We start from the raw sequence: 21,255 nt of genomic DNA, 5'->3' as shown, positions 1-21,255 counted from the left end.
GGTAAGTGTTTGCTTAGCATGTGTGAGGAAGAAAGGAAGGAAGGAAGGGAGGGAGGGAGGGAGGGAGGAAGGGAGGAAGGAAGGAAGTATGGCGGCACACTCAATACCAGGAACCTGAGATAAAAGGATCCCTATAGACTTGAGGCCAACCTGTGTGTGTGTGTGTGTGTGTGTGTGTGTGTGTGTGTGTGTGTGTGTGTGTGTGTTTATGAGTGCCATGGAACACAAGTGGAGGTCAGAGGACAGTTTTGGGAAGAGTCAGTTCTCTCCTTCTACCGTGTAGGTTTTGGGGGTTTGAACTCAGATCATCAAGCTTGGCCGTAAACCCCTTTAGCTGAGCTGTCTCGATGTCTCCACCACCCTATTTTCAAATTACAGTTTATTTATTTGTGTGCATGTGCGTGTGCATGTGTGTGTGTGTGTGTATTCGTGTGTGTGTGTGTGTGTGTGTGTGTGTGTGTGTGTGTGTGTGTAAATGTGTCATGGCACACATCTGGGGGTCAGAGAACAACTTTTGGGGGTATGTTCTCTCCTTTCACCATGTGAGTCTCAGGGATTGGCCTCAAGTCTTCAGACTTGGCAGCAGGCCGGGCAGTGGTGGCGCACGCCTTTAATCCCCGCACTTGGGAGGCAGAGCCAGGCGGATCTCTGTGAGTTCGAGGCCAGCCTGGTCTATAGAGCGAGATCCAGGACAGGTACCAAAATTACACAAAAAAACCCTGTCTCAAAAAACAAAACAAAGCCGGGCGGTGGTGGCGCACGCCTTTAATCTCAGCACTCAGGAGGCAGAGCCAGGCGGATCTCTGTGAGTTCGAGGCCAGCCTGGACTACCAAGTGAGTTCCAGGAAAGGCGCAAAGCTACACAGAGAAACCCTGTCTCGAAAAACCAAAAAAAAAAAGAACAAAAACCAGACTTGGTAGCAGGTGCTGCCCTACCCATTGAGCTATCTTGCCAACCCCTAGTGGCATTTCTAAGAAGCTCCCAGGTGATATACAGTTGCCATTGCTCTTGCACCATATTAGGAGTGTTAAAGACCTAGGAATGAGTCCCAGCTTCCTTCCTATGCCCTGCTTTATCTAGCCCTGTCCAGTTTCCCATATCCTTTCCATTTGCTCTTTCTCAACACACTGTGGTGGCATGGGCCTTCCTTCTCTTTCTGGAGTATGTCAACTTTCTGCCCTTGGGCCTTTGCCTAGAGTGGCCCTGTCCTGGAGAACCACGTGCACAGCTTCATTTCCTGATTCCGATCTCTGTTCAGCTGAGTGTGGTGGTACCCACTTGTCCTATCGCTGGGGAGGGAGAGGCAGAAGGATCAGGAGATAAAAGTCACACCCTAAGCTACATAGTGAGTGGGAGTCTTGGATGCATGAGACCCTGCCTCAAAAACAAAACAAAAGTAATTAACAGGCTGGAGAGATGGCTCAGTGGTTAAGAGCATGACTGCTCTTCCAGGGAGCCCAAGTTTGATCCCCTCACACCCATGTAGAAGGTGGGGCAGCAGTGCGTGCCTGCATAACTAGTCTAGCAGAACTGGCTACCCCCAGGTTCAGTAAGAGACCCTGCCTCAAAGCAATAAGGTGGAGAGTGATTGAGAAGTCTAGTCCATCTACCTTCTGCACTGTGACTTCTTTTTTTTTGTTTTGTATATTGTTTTTTTAATTAAGAAATTTTCTGTTCATTTTACATACCAACCACAGATGTCCCTCTCCTCCTTCCCCCTGCCCCCCAGCCTTCCTCCCCATCCCACCCCCATTCCCACCTCCTCCAAGGCAAGGCCTCCCAGGGAGTCAGCAGAGCCTGGTACATTCAGTTGAGGCAGATCCAAGCCCCTCACCCTCAACCATGGCTGTGTAAGGTGTCCCACCATAGGTACTGGGTTCCAAAAAGCCCGCTCATGCACCAGGGACGGATCCTGATTCCACTGCCAGGGGGCCCTTAAACAGGTCAAGCTAAACAGCTGTCCTGCACCGTGACTTCTTAAAGCATGGTATCCACACTAGCAGCATCAGTACCACCCAAGAACTTGTTAGAAATGCAAGTTTCGGATCTACGGATCAAGAAACTACAGGCTCTGGGGCTATCATCCAAGGATGAACAAGTCCTCTGGCTGATTGTGATGCTTGCTCAAACTTGAAAAAGCACCGTCCCAGTTCTATTTCAGGGTAAATGCAGGGTCTGGAGTGGGGCTAAGGTGATAGTCACGGCTGGGGGATTGGTAAGTACAGCACAGGGGTCTTGTTCATGCTGAGGGAGGATTGCTGTATCATCCTCATTCTTTAGACAGGGTCTCACTCTATAGCTTAGGCTGGTCTCAAGTGAGGAATCCTCCTGCCTCAGCCTCTAGAGTGCTGGCATTATAGGTATAAGCTACCACACCTAGCTGTAACAGTGATTTTGTTTTGCTGTGTTGGGTTCATTTTATTTTATGTGTTTGAGTGTTTTGCCTGCATGTATGTATGTGTACCATGTGACTACTTGGTGCCTACATAGGTTAAAAGACTTCAGAGACCCTAGAACTGGAGTTACAGGTGGTTGTGAACCATGAGGTGGGTTCTGGGAACAGAACGCTGGATCCTCTGCAGGAGCAAGTGCTCTTAACTGGTGAGCCATCTCTCCACCTCACCACTCCCCCTTTGAGGCAAGACCTGACTAGATATATATAACCCAAGCTGGTTTGAATTTATTATGTAGAACTAGGCTGGTCTTGAACTCATAGAGATCCTCCTGCCTCTGCCTCTGGAGTGCTGGAATTAAACATGTGTGACACCACACTTGGTTTCATTTTCCCTTTTTAAAAAAAATTGGTAGATGAGACGGACTGATAGGAGAGGAGAGTGAACAGGTATGGCAAGGCTTAAATGCTGGGTTGGGAAGTACTGGGAAATACCACCGCTATAGCCATTGACTACTTGGGCTCAGGATCTCATTCAGAAAGTCTGAGTTTAGCAAGGAGCTAACGTTTATACATGGCCACAGATGCCAATAATTAATCTGGGTGCTGTGCAAACATAATCTCCTTTTCAGAAACCCAGGTTAGGTGGCTATGACCCCTTCTGACGAGAAGGGGAAACCCGGAGGAGAGCCATTTGCCTAAGTTCACATAACAGGCAGTGGAGTGGTGGAAATCACATTTGAACTCAGGTTCTCTCTGCTCTGAAAACTCTTAGAAGTGTCTAACAAATTAATGTGCTGCCCACGTGTCATCTGCAGCATATGAGATGCTAAACTTACTTTGTTGAGTATGCAGAAGAAAGTCCTTTCTCCTTGCCTGTCCATTAACTTTAGTATAGACCATTCAGGGTCAAGGTCTATGCGAACACAAACACAAATCAGGGTCAAGTGTTGTGAGAACTAGATGTGGGTGGGGGTGGAGGTGTTCTTTTCCTTTTCCTTCGATAGTGCTGGGGAATTAAACCTAGGGCCTTATGTTTGCCAGGCAAATGTTCTGCCTGCTGAGCTACATCCTTAGCGCATTCCCATACAATATCCCACATTACAGGGCTCATCTGAGTGTGAGCCATCAGCCCCTGCCCCACCCCATTCGCCGGTCGTGGGAAGCTACTATTATGTGTGCGCTTGCGTGTGTGAGAAGGTGGTAGTAGTGGAAGATGGGAGTGAAGGAACTGAGGAGGATGGGGAACCAGGCTCCCAAGACCACGATGCGCAGGAATTGGAGCAGGCGCAGAGGATCCCCTCCTAGGCGGCAGGCGGGGCCAGAGTGCGGGCGGGGCCCCGAGGGCGCGGGCCAGGAGGCAGATGGCGCGGCGCGGACTACAAGTCCCAGCACACCCCGCGGCCTCGATCCGGCCCCCGCGGCCGCTTAAAGGCTCCGGCAACCGCAGCCGTCGGGTCGCGGAGGCTTTCGCTTTGCCGCCGCGTTTGGGCGGCGGGAGGAGCGGACTGGGCGGCCGGCTCTTAGGACTTCAGGCTCTGGCGGCGCCGAGGGGGCGCTTTTAGTGCAGCCCTCCCGGTTCAAGGCTCTTTTGCCGAGGCGCCCGTGCTCCCGGGCTCCTCGCCTCGGCCCCCCGCGGCCCCGATGCCGAGGCATGGATAGAGCGGCGTTGCGCGCGGCGGCGATGGGTGAGAAGAAGGAGGGCGGCGGCGGGGGCGCCGCGGCGGCCGCGGACGGGGGCGCAGGGGCCGCGGCCAGCCGGGCGCTGCAGCAGTGCGGTCAGCTGCAGAAGCTCATCGATATCTCCATCGGCAGTCTGCGCGGGCTGCGCACCAAGTGCTCTGTGTCCAACGACCTCACGCAGCAAGAGATCCGGACCCTGGAGGTAAGGGGCCGCGGCGCTCGTGATCCCGATCCGGCTGTGCCCCGGGAGCCGCCCCGCTGCTTTCCTTCCCGAGTTGCATCCTGCAGCCGGGTCTGCTGGCTAGAGTCTTCCTCCCTTGCCTGAGCTCGCTGATGCGGTGGCTTGAGGACCTACGACCAGCGCTCACCTTGGAAGGATTTGGGGGAAGGGGTGTTATAGTGGGGGGCTGGATGGAGGCTCTAGAACCCGCGTGTCGGGTAGGATGCTCGCGGGCATCCCACTGCAAACCCCTCTCCGCCCTCACCCCATTTCCAGTGCCCATAGTAGTCATTGTCCCACTGAATCACGCGCTGGACTTTTCTCGGTGTGCTTAAGCCCAATAGCGTGGGCTGGGGTGATGGGGGGACGTCCCCTGAAGTGTGAGCGTCGCCCCGTGGCACTGACTTTCCCTCACTACCCACTCTTTTTGTCCTGTTTCCTTTCCTTTCCACCAGGTCTTGTCTGCCACTTTTCAAAAAGTGTTTGCTGAAACAGCATTTTTGCTGTTGAGGCGTTGGGGTGCTTTTCTTTCACGATGTCACAGCAGTTCCCTGCTTAATTGAAATTACCCATTGACTTCCCCACTCCACCCCAAACGTTGGGCTTTGGCCTAGGAAGGATTATACCGGGGAAGGGAACCTTTGGTAAGAACGCACTACTTAAGGGGGGTGGGTTGCTGACAGAGATGACCTGGAGTGCGATGAAAAATAAGATGTGTGAGCTGTCTTCTCTCAAATTATAGCTGGGAAGTGCAGCATTAAAAGGATTTGGAAGAACCAGCCAGCAAGGTGGTTGGGATTTCAGAAGGGGGAGCTCCCCCACCCCTTACACATTAGAGGAAAAACTAGTGCCTTCCCAGCACACTTCCAGGGACAGGAAGACCTTTGAAAGTTCAGGGGTCAATTAATAGCTCTGTCCTGAAGAAGGGTCTTTCCTCACTTGGCATTGTCTTATCTGTGCTTCTGTAGGTCTGAGGATGTCTGTTTTATTAGATATGTGATCACACACACACACACACACACACACACACACACACACACACACACAGCATTGCTAATTGCATCTGCCAGCTGTCATAAAGCCAGCCAGTGATTGCTGTAATTATTACAAGACCAGTCCTCCCTCCTCTCACACCACAAGCCTGAATCCTTACTTGATCCAAAATGCTCAGGGTGACTCTCCCTTAGCTGTATTTTCAGAAAAGCCGCAAAGCCAGGGACATTGGGAGACTCCAACCAGGGCTGGCTATTATTATTGTTTTTTTGTTACAGTTGCTATAGCAGGACGGACCAGGGCTTTGCTTAAAAAACAAACCAACAAAGCTCTGCACTGGGCTTTTCTGCATGTGGATTTCTTGAACACAGCTGAGTGTGTGTGCCCCACAAAGTTCAGTTTTTAAGCTGAGACAATAGGAGGCCTGTGTGTCTTAGTTCCGGGGTCTTGTCCAGCAGTGTATGCCTCGAGCTGTTGTGTTGTTGGGCAGAGAGAATGTTCTGTGTTGGCCTCTGTTGGTCCTCCCCGTGTCCCTTTGAGGTGCTCCTGAATCCCAGGGTGTATGGAGAATGGCTTACTCTTTATTCTCTGCCAATTTTCTTTGTTTTCCAATGTTGACAAGGTTGTGGCATTAGGATACCTCAGAGTCTCCAGCTGTTAGGCCCCTGAGCTGTTTAGGCAGCAGCCTCCCTACTGGGTGCATTGTGAGGTCATCCGTGGTGGCATTCAAAGGCCCGAGGAGGGTCATTTGCAGTAGAACAGGACACATGCCCTGTTCTTTGCAGTGTGTTTGAAGGGTCTTTCTGGTCCCTGAAAAGACAGGGCTTTGGGTGATATTTCAAATGGGAATTTTGACCTCGGAGCTGGTTCTCTAGGACTGTTACCAGCTAGTTTGGGTGAATCACTTCATCCCTGGGGCCTCAGCTTCCCCATCTGCTTGGAAGAGGTTTGAGTGGTTCCCTTCAGGCTGTTTCTGAAAAGCTCTGCATTCTGTTGTGGTTTAGACTGTGTGTGTGTGTGTGTGTGTGTGTGTGTGTGTGTGTGTGTGTGCACTCAGTTGGGTTGAGTTAAACATTTATATGCTATTCTATGTAGATGTCCCTGTTTAAGAACAGCACTAAAAACCAGATGTACTGGTTAGATTGTGTAGGAGATACCTTTCCTATTGTGAGCATCTTGACCTCGGGAGTGCTAGGGAACAGAAGGCCCACACAGCTTTGTAGTTGGTCCTGTTTCTGTCGATCTTGGGCAAGCTTGATAACTTCTACTCTCAAACTTCCCATGTGTAAAGTGGAGATGGAGTGCTTTCACTTGTAGGGTTTGATGGAGTCTATCTGCCCTGCTGCCAAAAGTCTGCCTATAAACTTTCCCTGGTTGGGGCCTGGTGACATTGATGCACAGGGAACCTTTGGGAGAAGAAGCACATAGAATTGGTTTTCCACAGGTGATGGCTGGAGGCAATCCCAGAAGGCTGGATCAGGGCAGCTCACCCCAGCAGCATGTAGAAAGGCACCTAACTTGGGCTAGTCTCAATGTGCTCTTGTTTCTGATTTTTTTTTTAAAGTGTTTCTGTGTGACTTTATGTGCACCACCTGTGTGCAGGAGCCTGACGAGGCCAGAAGAGGGCATCAGATGCCCTGGAACTGGAGTTGCAGGTTAACTGCCCAGTGGATGCTGAGAAATGAACTTGAATTCTGTGCAAGGGCAGTAAATTCTTTTAACTTCTTGCTGAGCCACCTTTCCAGCCCCAGATTTCTGATTTTGTGTGTGTGTGTGTGTGTGTGTGTGTGTGTGTGTGTGTGTGTAAAACCTTGGGATAGGTCTTATCTGTAAGTCCCCTGGCTGAACTCAGCATACAGATTAGGCTGGTTTTGAACTCGTGGCTAGTCTCCTGACTCTGTCTCCTGAGTGCCAGGATCACAGGTGTCTGGCTAAAGAGCTTGGCTTATACAACTCTATCAGACTTCTGGCAGAATCTCAAGAGGCCCAGCCCACTTTGGCCTTTCTTAGCTAAAAACTCTTGAAGAGAGCAACAGCTTGTGGGATGTCCCCTGTGGGACCCTGACCAGGGACAGGCTGCCTGTGAAGGTCCCAGGTCATGGTGATGTGCTGTCTGCTGATGGCTTTGCTCTGTGGAGCAGTTCAGGTTGAAAAGGGAGGTAAAGCGGGTGGGGAGCGTAGCTCCGCGATAGAACACTTGCCTTGTATCCGTAAGACCCTGTGCTTAAATCTCCAATACTACATTTAAGAGGAGGAGAAAGGAGCCAAGGTTTAATGTTCACCCCCTACCTGCCCAACAGTGTGCTGGCCTCCTCTCAGCCTCTAAGGATTTACTGAAGCTCCACCAACTTCATCACCCCATTTCCCCTGTCAAAAAGGAAAGGGCAGGCAGGAGACACAGCCAGAACTCAGTGTTTCTGGAATGAAGTTGCGGGGCTGTGTCATTGGGTAGAATCTCGTGCCCTGTCTTTGGCAGGCCTTCAAGAGGTCTGGCTACTACTTCATGAAGCAAGGGAGGATGTTGTCACTCTCCAGCTGTGCCCATGGAGGGACACCTGGCCTCTGTACAGCTGGGCCTGTTGGTCCCATCTGTGGGTTCCCTGCGGGCCCCATCTATGCACTGGGAGACAGTGGTGTACAGGGCATTCACTCACGCTGTCTCCTGCTTGTTCACATGGTTGGTGCTCTGGAGTCTGTTCCTTTTTGCCAGCATACTAGCACCTCCCAGAAACAGGCTCTGTGTCTTGTCCCAGTTGCAGGGTCCCTCAAGGGCTTTCTTTGCTCATGAGTCCTTTCTGGGGAAAGGCTAAGAGATAAGCAGTCATGGGACAGTCTCTGCTTTTGGCCACTTCCCTGAGCAGGTACCTTGGAGACTTTGCTGTGCTTGGGAAGCAGAGAGGCTTCATCCAGTGGGCTGGGCAGAGTTCAGAGTGTTCTTTCTGTGTTATGACCCCTGGAATTCTCCAGTGGAACTACCAAGAGTGGAAGGATGTGTTCACTGGCCAGGCCTTCCGTAGCTACTGATGTGCTGACGGTTATCGTAGCTAGTGGCTACCTGGACTCTGGTAGGTGGGGTCTTTGGATGTGAGGGGCATGTTCCATCTAAAGGGGTAACCAGGCAGGTGAACAGCAAGGCGTCCACTACCATGAATGACAGAGAGCTTTGAGTGGGCCTTGAGTTAGGAATCCCATAGAATCGGTCCGTCTGACATACTGGTTCCATAGGAAATGTTGCCAGAGCCTCGGTGACGGCTCCTAAGTCAGCCTTCCCGAGAAGGATGCGACTAGAACCTGGTTCTCCTTTCCTAACCCAGGTAGTGTCTGGAGAGTATCATTCCTCTGCCTTGGTTTTAACCTTTGCCTGAGAAACTCCAGTTATCACCAAAGGGACATGGAGCTGAGGGCCTGTGTCTTTTGGTGTCAACTTTCACCTTGGTGACCTTTAACCTGGAAAGACCCAATTCTCAACTGTCCGTCAGAAGAGGCCTAAGAAGTACGTGCTGTTTGTGAAGGCTTGTGAAGGCTGTGAGCCGTGGAGGGCTGGGATGCCACTGGCTGGAGGGAGACCTTATCGCGTCCGCACCCGGGACCTGGAGGCGCGGTTGCTGCCTGGGATAGAGACGGAACGCCTCCTAGCTGCAGGGCTCTTTCCTCTCTCAGACACCTGGTTTGGCTCATCATCCTGGGAAGCAGCATTCCATACCAGATGCTTCCCTGCCTGCCTTCTGGCTGTGGTCCAGAGAGGGAGCATGCACAAAGGTGCTGGCCTGTGTCTGCAGATGTGTGGGAAGGTGACAAAGCCTCGGTTGGGTCCTTGGGCTGAGCTTTAAAATGGTTTCATTACATTTGTTTATCGACGGCGTGCTTGTGGAGGTCAGAGCATGGCTTGGTTGAGTCAGTCCTCTCCTTCTACCATGTGCGTTCAGGGAATCAAACTCGGGTCATCAGGCTTGGCTGAAAGCCCTTTTACTCCCCTGAGCCATCTCGCCAGCCCCCTAAGCTGTGTTGTTTTTTTTTTTTTAATATTTTATTTATTTATCATGTGTGCAGTGTTCTGCCTGCAGGCTAGAAGAGGGTGTGAGATCTCATTACAGATGGTTGTGAGCCACCATGTGGTTGCTGGGAATTGAACTCAGGACCTCTGGAAGAACAGCCATTGCTCTTAACCTCTGAGCCATCTCTCCAGCCCTCTAAGCTGTGGTTTTTGTTTTTGTTTTAAATATCCTTGCAGGGCAGATTGTCTGTCTCGTTTTTTACATTTAGTTCAGAGGGTGTTCGCTTTCACTTGGTGACTTTTCCTCTGGATAGACCCACTTCCCAAATGTCCTTCACAGGAGGCCTATGCTGTTTGTGAAGGCGGTGAACCAGGGAGGGCTGGGGACTTGGAGGCTGGGGTTGCTGCCCAGAGGACGGATGGAATGCCTCCTAGCTGCAGATGCACCAACGTTCATGGGAGTGACCTCTGCAGTGAGAGCGTCCACATACGTGAGCGTCTTGAACGTGCTCTGTGTGAAGTCCTCCGGTAGGCCCTGAATATATGCTTTCACACAGTGATCATTTTCTGCAGCTTGGGAGATTTCATTCCCAATTTGAAGATCAGGCAACTGGAGCTAGGAGAGCCAGAGAGCCTGAGTCAGTCGATAGTTGAGTCTGAGTTGACTGGTGTTGAACTTGCAGTGATCCTTCTGCCTCAGCATCCCCAGTGTGGAAAGTACAGGCGTGTGCCACCACACCACACCCTGGTCTTGAGAACTCCTGTTGCAACCTTGGCAGCTAGCTGCCTCTAGAAACACTGATGTTGGGAGGGTTGGGAGAGGATTTTGGTCAGCTATGAAGGGCTGGCCCAGGATTGGCTCAATTCCAGCCTATTGAGTTGATGGGTGACTGCCCTGTCCAGCCTTTGAGTTTGAATGTTGGATGACTTCCCTCCCATTCAGCTCAGCACATTCTCAAAGCAGGAGGTGAGGCACCCAACCCTGCTGATTTCATTCTGAGAAAGGAGAAGCTGCTATGAGATCGACTTACTCAGAGATTTTTTTTTCTTTTTTTTTTTTGAGACGGGCTTTCTCTATACAGCTCTGGCTGTCCTCGAACTAGCTATGTAGGCAGGTTGGCCTTGAACCTGGAGATCCTCCTGCCTCTGCCTCCCAAGTGCTGGGACTGAAGGTGTGCACTGTGCCTAGCTCACTCAGCTTTTTTAAAAATGGTTATCTGCATTATTCTTTCTAAGCAATTCTTGAGACAAAGAGTATCTATCTAACTTGCTACTTTTAATTGCAGGTGCTTAAGATACACATTAATACATGTTCCCTCTGCAAAAGGGAACCATGCTAGATAATAGAAGAATCACCTATTATGCCGCCTGTCAGAGCCAAGCCCTGGGACTATTTTTTTTTTCCCCCGACTCCTAGCTTTCTACTGTGCGTTTGCGTGGAAAGGTACATGCGTGTGCTTGCAGTGTGTGCCTTGTAAGTGTCTCTATGTCAACATGTGCACGTTGCAGTGCCACCATCAGTGACGGTCGTGCACCATGCCACACATTCATTTAACCAGATCCCAGTTTTCTTCTTATTTTTTTTCTCTTGGTTTTTTTGAGACAGGGTTTCTGTGTATAGCCCTAGCTCTCCTGACACTCTCTCTATAGACCAGGCTGCCCTCGAACTCATAGAGATCCACCTGCCTCTGCCTCTTGAGTGCTGGGATTAAAGGGGTGCACCATCACTGCCAGCATATCCCAATTTTCAATGCTGACTTTTATTTTATTTTATTTTATTTTGACATGATGACATATCTTGATGCAAGTAAGATTTTGCTGAGTTAAAAATGTATGGATACATTTAGTATGTGTGTCTTTACATTAAAATTTTTATACATATGAGTGTTTTGCCTGAATGCATGTATGTATGTGCACCATATATGTGCCTTGTGCTCTTTTTTTTTTTTTTTTTTTTTTTTAGTTTTTCGAGACAGGGTTTCTCTGTGTAGCTTTGTGCCTTTTCCTGGAACTCACTTGGTAGCCCAGGCTGGCCTCGAACTCACAGAGATCCGCCTGGCTCTGCCTCCCGAGTGCTGGGATTAAAGGCGTGCGCCACCACCGCCCGGCGCCTTGTGCTCTTAGAGGCCAGAAGAAAAGTGTCAGGTTGCCTGAAATTGGAGTTAACAGATGTGTGAGCCACCATATAGATGCTGGGGATGGAACCCAGGTCCTCTGGAACAGCAGCCAGTTCTTTTTTCTTTTTCTTTTTTTTTTGGTTTTTTGAGACTGGGTTTCTCCGTGTAGTTTTGGTGCCTGTCCTGGATCTCACTCTATAGACCAGGCTGGCCTGGAACTCACAGATATCCGCCTGGCTCTGCCTCCCGAGTGCTGGGATTAAAGGCGTGCGCCACCACCGCCCGGCCTAAATTACCTTTCTTTATGGATGTGGATGTGGATGTGTGGATGTGGATGTGGAGGTGTGGATGTGGGGGTGTGGATGTGGGGGTGTGGATGTGGATGTGTGGGGGTGTGGATATGTGGATGTGTGGATGTGTGGATGTGTGGGGGTGTGGATGTGTCGATGTGTGGATGTGGGGGTGTGGATGTTGATGTGTGGATGTGGGGGTGTGGATGTGGGGGGTGTGCCACAGTGCGTAAGTGAAGGTCAGACCACAACTTGTAGGATTTGGTCCCAGGATCCAGCTCAGGTCAGCAGACTTGGCAGTAAGCACCTTTGCCTAAGTGGAGTACCTGTTAGGGAGAGTTAACAGTGGTTAACAGAAGAGCCCTGAGCTGAGAGTCTCTCCCTGGAGTGACACCAGACAGCGCTTTGATCTTGACCAGCGACTGACAGGGAAGACGTATATTTTGTCCTAAGGAGTTCCTAGGAGAGGAAGCATGGCCTGGCCCTCTCTGCTCCATCTAGTCTGCGGGATCCTGGGGGTTGGGTGGGATTTTGGAGAGCTGTCTGAAGTATCCTGTGTAGGCCTGGCTCCGTCTGAATGGATGATCCTTTCTATTTACACCACCACACCCAGACTGTCTGCTGTCTGACTGAATGGACTGTCTTTGGCCCCGACTCTGTTCTTTCAGGGCTTGCTCACTGACAGCTAGCTCTCCTGCAAACCTTCCCTCCTGAGGAGCCTGGGGTATGAAACCTTCATGTACATGTTGTGTTTTTATGATATCCAGCCTTGGTTTTGCTGTCAAGATCATCGTAATGACGTAGGCCTGATGATACTCGCTTTCAGTGCCAGAATTCAGAGAGGTGTTTGGGGTGGGAGCGTCTCACAGTCAAGGGCAGCCTGGTCTCTAGGCTACAGTGTGAGTTCCAGGCCAGCCATGGGCTGTGTGGTGAGGCCTCTGTCATGTGACCTGCTCACTTTTCAGTTACTCAGAGAAGCATAACTTTTTCTTTCCTTTATCTTTTTCTGGATACCGGCCAAAAGCCTAAGCTTGCCTTCCTGCACACCCCGGGCTTCTCACCTGCTCCCTGAAGCACGCCCTCCGGTTCCTCCATTGCCAAACCTAACCACTTTCTTGAAAGGGTAGTTTTCTCTCTTCATCTTCTCCATCTCCCTCCTCCCGGCGGCTCCCGTGATTTATAGCCTGCCTGTCTTGTTTTTCCTTTCACATTCTCATAAAATTGTCCTCGAGCTTAAAAAAAGGAGGAAAGAAAGAGATATGATTTTTTTTTCTAGTTGTTTCCAGATGTGGTAGAAGACCCCACAGCCACATAGGCAGCACATCTGCAGAGAGAAAACCCTCCCGGTCAATATGATGCCAATACAAGCCTGCAGTAGATGCTGTGTGGATGGTTGTTTCCGACATCCTCTTTGCTTCTTTTTCTATGCTAAAACCCAGGTGGAAATGCAGAGGTTTACTCTGGGGCCAGCTACTGAGACGAGAAAACTGTGTCATGGATTCTTGGGCATTGAAAAGACGCCTCAATCTCGACGACCACCACCTTCACCCATCAAACCTGTGCGTTTGAACACGTCTGCGTTCTCTCTGTTCCACTGTTGGTGGGCAGCAGAGCATTTTAACTGGGCAGATTGCCACGTCGAAGCCATTCTACTTGTATGCTGTCCCCCCACCCCCACCCCTTCATTTTTCTGCCCTGGGAATAATGACAAGAATGAGCTAACACTTGAATTCACAGTTTTAAGGGGGGAAAAAATGGGGAATAAAATATGCAGTACAGGAACCAGCCAGCTCTGATTAGGAAAAATGAATTTCCACACAGCACCAACTGCAGGCTTATATTGGCAGGCTATTGATCGGGAGGGTTTGGCTTTCTGCAGACGTGAGGTAATCTGCCTATGTGGTGGCGAGGTCTTCTACTGTATCTGAAGGCGTTGAAACCAACTTAGCTGATTAATTTGAGTTTTAGATTTTTTTCCCCCCATTTTTAAAAGACAGTCTCTATCTAAATAATCCCCCTATTTAGCCCTCATTGCCTGGAACTTGCTATTTCGACCAGGCGATTCTCTAAGTTGCAGCGATCCTTCTGGAACCTTGGCCTCCTCTGTGCGGGAATTTCAGGCCTATACCACCATGCCCAGTGCAGAGAGAATTTCGTTATAAAGAAAACAAAGTTAGAGATCATTTTACATTTATAAGGCTGATTATTTTATGTGTATGTCTTAGTCACTGTTCTGTTGCTGTGAAAAGACACCATAACCAAGGCAGCTCTTAGAAGTTAAACAGGGGATGGGGGCTTGCTTACGGCTTTAGGGGATTAGTCCATTATCACCGTGGAGGGGACGCATGGCAGGCATGGTGCAGGAAAGAGAGCTACATCCTGATCCACAGGCAGAGAGAGGGGGGCAGTGTAGATGTAACCAACCGTCTTATTAAATAAGAAACACAGAGCCGATTCAGAGAAGAAAGCCAGTGGCTTATTTAATAAGACGGTTGGTTACATCTACAGGGCAGGGTGTGTGTGTGTGTGTGTGTGTGTGTGTGTGTGTGTGTGTGTGCGCGCATGCCTGGTATCTACAGAGGCCAGAAGACAGCATAGGATTCCCTGGAACTGGAGTTACAGGTGGTTGTGAGCTGATATGTGGGTGCTGGGAACTGAACCAGGGCCTCCCAAAAGAACAGCCAGTGCTCTTAACCACTGGGCCATCATCCTCCAGCCCCAGTTACAGGCCATTTTAAAAAAGTGATCTGAGTGTTCTCTGCCTCACTGGACAGCGTCTTAGACTACTGTCCCTCTAAGCCTGGGGTCCCAAAAGGCTTAATTTAGCCTTTTCCATACTGCAAGATGCTCCTCTGGCAGAGGGCTTTAAGTAGAGAATGTATTATGTTGGTTCCCCACCACCCACAACTTCAGAGGCTAAGAATTTGTTTTAAAGGTCCTGAGAAGTTCTGCAGGGCTTCCCAGAGGACTCCTCCAGGGCTTCTCCCCGTCCCCCGCCCCCCCCCCCCAAGGAAAGAGACTAGAAACTGTAGGCCCAGGTGGAGCCAGTATGGGTTTTATTGTAGGTGTTTTATAAACTGTAGGTACAAGGCAGGGTTTGGTGGTGGCATGGAGCCCAAGCCCCAGTGGACTCAGCCATCAGGAGAAGTGGCCTTTTGTTGAGGACAGTGCTTGAGATTTGGTGGCAGGGGTCTCCTGGGCACTTCATCCTTCCACCATTGGAAGACAGAGAGGTCTGACTGCCTGGGCATCCCGCCTCCCTCCCTCCCTCCCTCCCCCATTCTCTGGTTGGCAGAAAACAAAGTGGGAGACATACAGATGGCTGTGGGTGCGTTTGAGCCTGGGGCTGGAGGGGAGGGGAAGGGCTTGGCTGCAGACAAGGAATGCTTTTTCAAACAGAAAAGGAAATGCTGGCTCCGAAGGAGAGGAAAGGAAGCAGCTTCCTGTTGCTGGTGGTGGCTTTTTTGTGAGAGAGGCCCGTAGAAGCTGGCTGGGGCAGCTGTGGGGCCTCTCCAGCCTTTGCTCCCTCTCTGTTGCCTGAAGTGGCGCGTCCCTCTTCCCCAGATCGCCAAGTCAGGTGGACGTGCATTTTCTAAACCGCCCCTCAGTACCCGCTCTAACATGGATGTGTCACCGTAGCTGACATTTTGTTGCCTGCTCACTCCCCTGGCCTCCTTGCCAGGAGCACTTTCTGGCGCGTCCTCCCTCACAGCAGTCCTCCTCACAGCAGTCCTCCTCACACTAGTCCTCCCCACACCAGTCCTCCCCACACCTGTCCTCCCCACACCAGTCCTCCCCACACCAGTCCTCCTCACACCAGTCCTCCTCACACCAGTCCTCCTCACACCAGTGCGTGTGGCAGGCCCTCCCATCATCCTCTTTGGCAGGAAAGGAACCGAGCGAGGTGCCAGGAGCTTCAGTTGACTGGAGCGTGAGGAGTTGCACAGCCAAGGATGTGCAGAGCTGTCATTTGAACCTGGGTGGCCTTTTGTGTGTGTGTGTGTGTGTGTGTGTGTGTGTGTGTGTGTGTGTGTGTGTGTTTTGATTTTTGAAGACAGGGTTTCTCTGTGTAGTCCTGGAACTTGCTCTGGAGACCTGGCTGGCCCCGGACTCAGAGAAATCTGCGTGCTCTGCCTCCCTAGTGCTGGGATTAAAGGCCTGTGCCACCACGGCTTGGCTTTTTTTCTCCTTTTTTGGGGGGAGGGGGACAGAGCCTCAGCTTAGGTTAGCTTCAAACTCACTTTGTAGCTGAGGATGACCTTGAAGTTTTCCTTCTTCTGCCTTCCAAGTGCAGGGAATATAGGCCTGTGCAATGCAGTTTAATTAAAAAAAAAAAAAAAAAGCATTTATTATAGTGTGTGTGTGTGTGTGTGTGTGTGTGTGTGTGTGTGTATATACATGCACCAGGGAGTGCGTCAGTTTTCTCCTTTACGTGGTTTCCTGGGATTGAACTTGGGTCTTCAAGCTTGCACAGCACATGCTTTACCTGCTGAGCTGTCCTGTCATCCCAGCCTTCTTGTTTGTTTCTTATTTTAATTTTGTCTTTAATTATGTATCTGTGTCTGTGTGTAGTATGTGCAAGTGAGTGCAAGTGTCTGTGGAGGCCAGAGGCACCAGGTCCCCCTGGAGCTGCAGTTAAAAGTGAGTGAGTCGCTTGACATGGAGCTGGGAATTGAACTTGGGTCCTTTGAAAGAACATCTGAAGGTGCCTTTTAACCACTGAGCCATCTCTCCACCCTTTGTTGGTTTGTTTGACACACAAGATCTCTGCACTGTAGCTCGGGCTGGCCTCTGAACTCAAGATAGTCCTCTATCTCAGCCCCTGAGTTCTGGGATTACAGGTGCCTACCACGGTGCTTAGCTACATGTTTTTAAACTTCATTGTGGAAATATTCAAACATGCAAAGGTAGAGAGAAGGATGTGTTGAAGGACACCCCCCCCTCTCCCCCATACACACACACCTCGTAGTGATTCTCCACCAGAGGAAGCTTCTACCGGAAGCAGCTTTGGCCAGTCTTGGTCATCAGCCTTGTTCCCTCTCTGAGGAAGCCCACTTGTGAAGTGGTAGCCCAGGCAGGGCTACGCCTGTATCCCTTGACTAGGAGGGCTCTCCATCCCGCGATCCCCAAGCTTGTCCCGCTCTGCTCTGTCAGTCCTGCAGGGCCATCTCCCACTCTAGCCTGGTCCTTTAGTAATGGGGGACTTCTTTATTCTCAGGGCTCTCCCCCCGCCCCAAGACCTAGCTGGGAGCCTGTAATCATACTGAGTGTGGCTTGTGAGGTACCTGGATGGCCTGTCCACTCTTCTCCATGGCTCAGGCATATTTTCTTACTTTTCCTTTCCTGTCATTAGCTAGATGAGGGTGCTTTAACATACATGGATTAAATGCCCCAAAGCTGTGGCACTTCGTGGTGGATGCTGTCCTCTGCTCATCCCTGCTGGTCTAGACGGGCTGAGTGAGATCCAGTACCCAGCCAGAGCTGCCTTGGCCTCTGCAGGTCTGTGTCTTGGCTCCGCCCGGTTTTTCCAGAAGCCAGGTTTTGCTGACTGCTCTCTCAAGGCTTTTCTCGGGGTCTTTGGACAATAGCAGTGGCTTGCTTTTGGTCCTGTAGGTTTCTGCAGCATTCCACAGCGTCTCAGGTGCTGTGTCGTCCTTTTTGACTGTTGGACATTTCTGAGCTCAGCCTCTCAGGCACAGGCATGATGTCCTTATGGGAAGGGCCACTCTGAGGATACAAGGGTATGCATGGGCTTTGGGGCCAGTGTGACAGAGTCATTTCCTGACTCCTTCCTACCTCTGACCTCAGCCGAGTTGCTCAGCTCTCTGTGTAGTTGCGTTTTTTTCTTTCTGATAGATAAGGAGAGTGCAATGCTATTTTGGACATTTGTGAGAACTTAACCAGATGCAGAGGGTTCATGGCACAGAATGCAGTATTTAAGAAGAAATTCAACGCACATACACGTTTTCTTGCTCAGCATTAGTGAACCTTTTGCAGGCTTGGAGATGGAACCTAGGGCCTCACGTAAGACAGACAAGCGCTTTCCTAAAGAGCTCCATTGGCAGTGGTGTCTTTTCACTTTTTCAGTTTTGAAACTGGGTCTTTCAGTCACCCAGGCTGACCTTCGGGTTACTCTGTAGCCGGCCTTGAACTTGTCAGCCACGGTCTCTAGAGTAGCTGGGATTTCAGGACTGAGCCGCCAGGCCTGGCTTCTGCTTAGCATTATTTTAAAACCCGCTGCCTTTCCGTGTTCCCTCCGGTCTTGTCGTTTTAATTGCTGTGTGATACTTCTCACAGTAGCGGCGCTGTCGCCTGCCAGAGTGTTTCCACTGTTTTTGGACATTTCGGTTGTTTCCAGAATCCTGCTGTTTAAACAGTGTGACTGGAGTCAGCCTATACATGCACCTCTGTTGTTCCTGCTCTGAACTCATTTCCTTAGGATAATTCCCAGGAGTGGAATTCTTAGGTTGAAGAGCCTGGAGTGTCTGTGTTGTGTGCTCCTCCCAACCCCCCATGACTGTCAACCTCACATCGCCCAGGATGGCCTTTAAACTGCTAATCCTTCTGCCTCCACCCCCAAAGTTCTGGGAGTTCGGGGCATGCGCCAGCTCCCAGTTCTCTTCTTTTTTTTCTAATCTATTTATTTGTGCATTTCTTCCCATATCCTCTATTAAATTTCTTTTGGTCTTGCTAGATCATTCTTCATCTTGCATTTGCTTTTTATTTCTCACTTGTGCATTCATTCAGTATTTATTGAGCAGCTGCTGTGTGCTGAATACTCCCTTAGACACTGGGGAAAGACTGGCAGGGAAGGCAGAGGGCTGTCTGGTGGGAGGAGACACAGTAAGCCAGGGACAGAGAAGGAGTGGGAACTGGGGAGAGAGAGAGGAGGTGGAGGCTATGGCCTTAGTTTGGGGGTGGGGTGGTGGAAAGAGGGTGTTTTCCAGGGAGTGTGTGTGTGTGTGTGTGTGTGTGTGTGTGTGTGTGTCCTGGAGCAAGAATGCCTCTGCAGCTGGGAAGAGGGTCTAGGCAGAGAGACTGTCCTGTGTGGTAGCCTTGAGGCCGGACTGGGTACTTGGGACACAGTGGCAGCAGGGAGGGTCCCCCGTGTGTCGTGTCCCCCCCCCCCCCACACACACACATCTCCTCAGCCCTCTCCTGGACACTGCTCTGTGGCATGGGCATGAACCTGTCTATGAGGTGTATTGACTCTAACAAGTTGGCTGGCTGGGCAGGGGCATGTGAGGCTGAGTAAACCCGCAGGAGGTGTCGGTGAGGTGCGAAGGAGGTTGAGGCTCCCCAGGCTGCCTGGCTGACTCATTTCTGCACCGAGGTGTGTAAGGTCTTGGGAAATGCACCTTGTGCCGCCAGCCCTCACTGTGGGGACGCGAGTATGGTCCCAGCCCTACTGGGGGTGCCTTGGACCTCTGCCAAGGGAGGAGCTGGGAACTGAGGTGGCCAGCTCTGATGCAGGGCTGCTGAGACCAGGTGTGGTTATCTGGCACCCGCTTATGGGAAACAGTGCCTAAGAAGACGTGGGAAACCCCCTGAGCTGCCCCATCTTTACTAAGACTTTGGCGTTAGCTCCTGCCAGGAGGGTAGGCCTGGGTGTTGTGCTCTGCTCCCCTCCTCCTCCTCCTTTCCTCTCCTCCTCCTCTTCTCCCCCCCCCCCCCCCCCCCCCCCACTTAGGGCTTGATGCATGCTAGGCAAGTATTCTGCTATTGAACTGTATCTCTAGCCCTTGGTTTTCAAAGATAGGAGCTTGCTGTATAGATCAGGCTGGCCTTGAATTCTTGACCCTCCTCCCGATGCCTCCTGAGTGCTGGGATTAGAGGAGGGTGCCACTACCTCTGGCTTGACATTGTATTGTTTTTCTTGGCTTTCTTTCCTTAGGGTGGGCAAGAAGGAGTGTGAAATCTGAGTGGATGGATGCTTCAAAATGTCTTTTATCTTTTTTTTTTTTTTTTGAGCCAGGATCTTATGTATCCCAGGCTGGCCTTGAACTTGCTATGTAGATGATGTTGAACTTCCAATTCTCCTGCTTCTACCTCTTGAGTGCTGGGATTATAGGGGTGCCCCACCATGCCTAGTTTATATGGTGCTGGGAATCCCACCCAAGGCTTCATGCATGTTAGGTTAAGCATTCTACCAACTGAGCCACAGTCCCAAACCCTTCAAAATCTCTTTTGGACAGCCTGGAATGTATTCATCTGGAGAGCTGCAGGTTTCATGCAGTTCTGGGGAATGGGCCGGTGGAAGAGGCTGGCCGTTGTTTTGTTTGGAGGGTCCGGAAAGAGGCTCATAAGCTCTGTTGCAGTGAGTGGGGCCAGGGTTGGTCAGAGTTAACCAGCTCCTGAAGCTCCCTGCATGCGAGTTTGTCGCTAAATGGAAGGGAAGGCCGGATCCTGGGAGGAGGAGAATTTGGGCTCCCTGTTCACCCCACAGCGAGGGCCAGCCTGAGATGGACCTGACTGATTTTGACACAACACACTTTTCCCAGGAGTTCTCTGAGTGAATTTTGGAGTCATGATAACTCAGTGCGTCTACCTTGTAGATAGAGAAATCAGGCTTAAGGGCGCGGGTGGAGTCTAGAGTTGCCTGGATTTATACTGCTGTGTTTCACTGCACCCTTCAGGAATCTGCCTCACCTTGGGTCCTATCTTGGGCTTTGGGAACTGGTGGGATCATTCAGTGGGTAAAGGCGCTTGCTGCCAAGCCTGACTCCAGAGTCTGGTCCTCAGAACCCACGTGGTGGAAGAGGAAAACCGACTCCCGGAAAGTTGTCCCCCGACATCCACGTGAGTGCTGTGATACTGAGTGCTGTGATACGTGCATGCCCCTCCCCATATCTGCTAGTGATTAGTGTGTTTGAAAGGAATCGTGCTGGGAGAAAGCGTTTAAAACACCTCTCCTTTCTCTTGCCATTGTGAAGACTGTAAAGTTGTCAACAGGACAGAAAAGGAAACAACAAAAACAGAGTGTTGGAAACTGGATGAGCAGAAAAGAGCCAGGGCCAGAGGTGGCTGGGTCCTGGTAGAGAGGAAGCTGGGGAGAGGCCTCCTGTGAGGAGCAGGCTCCAGTGGGGGGTGTACTGGATTCCACAGAGCCAAGCACAGGTTCGAATCCCACAGTGTTCTCTGTGAAAAGCAAGGCAGTATGGTTGGTGTCACATGGCACAGCTGTATTTTAAGTGTTGGTGGCTGATCTTACTAAAAAAGAAGGTGATAAGTGCCCAGGGAGATTCCCCTTGGTGGCCCTGACTCACCCAGGTCAAGGGGACAGAACAGAGCAGGATGACTCCATTTGGCAAATGGAAACTTGTCTTTGAGGGGATAAGAAACCTTCTCTGTGTGGTAGGCTGGTGGTTTATGGGGAGGGGGAAGGGAGGAGAAGGGAAGAGGGGAGGGGGCGGGGCTGTTCATGCACATGTAATCCCTGTGCACAGAAAGCCACATGTGACTAATGGAAACGTGGTCGTTTGCGCTCAGCCCTCCTCCTTCACCCGGAGTGGCTTCGGATTCCTCTTAGAAAGACTCGGTGGCCTCAAATATCCAGACTTTGCCT

The 21,255-nt window shown here is 50.9% G+C and overlaps 1 protein-coding gene across 1 annotated transcript in view; it reads left to right on the top strand.

The window, feature by feature from the left end:
* The first annotated feature begins 3,848 nt into the window (after positions 1 to 3,848).
* The window catches only part of Ksr1 (kinase suppressor of ras 1), a 132,333-nt gene continuing 114,926 nt past the window's right edge, over positions 3,849 to 21,255 (top strand). The window contains 1 exon segment of the mRNA XM_059271298.1: positions 3,849 to 4,278. Coding sequence (XP_059127281.1) covers positions 4,048 to 4,278 — 231 coding nt within the window. The 5' untranslated portion in view covers positions 3,849 to 4,047.

Source organism: Peromyscus eremicus, chromosome 8a, assembly GCF_949786415.1.
Source record: "Peromyscus eremicus chromosome 8a, PerEre_H2_v1, whole genome shotgun sequence".
Taxonomy (NCBI): Eukaryota; Metazoa; Chordata; class Mammalia; order Rodentia; family Cricetidae; genus Peromyscus; species Peromyscus eremicus.
Note: the sequence above shows the minus strand (reverse complement) of the source record. Positions and strands in the feature narration are given on the sequence as shown.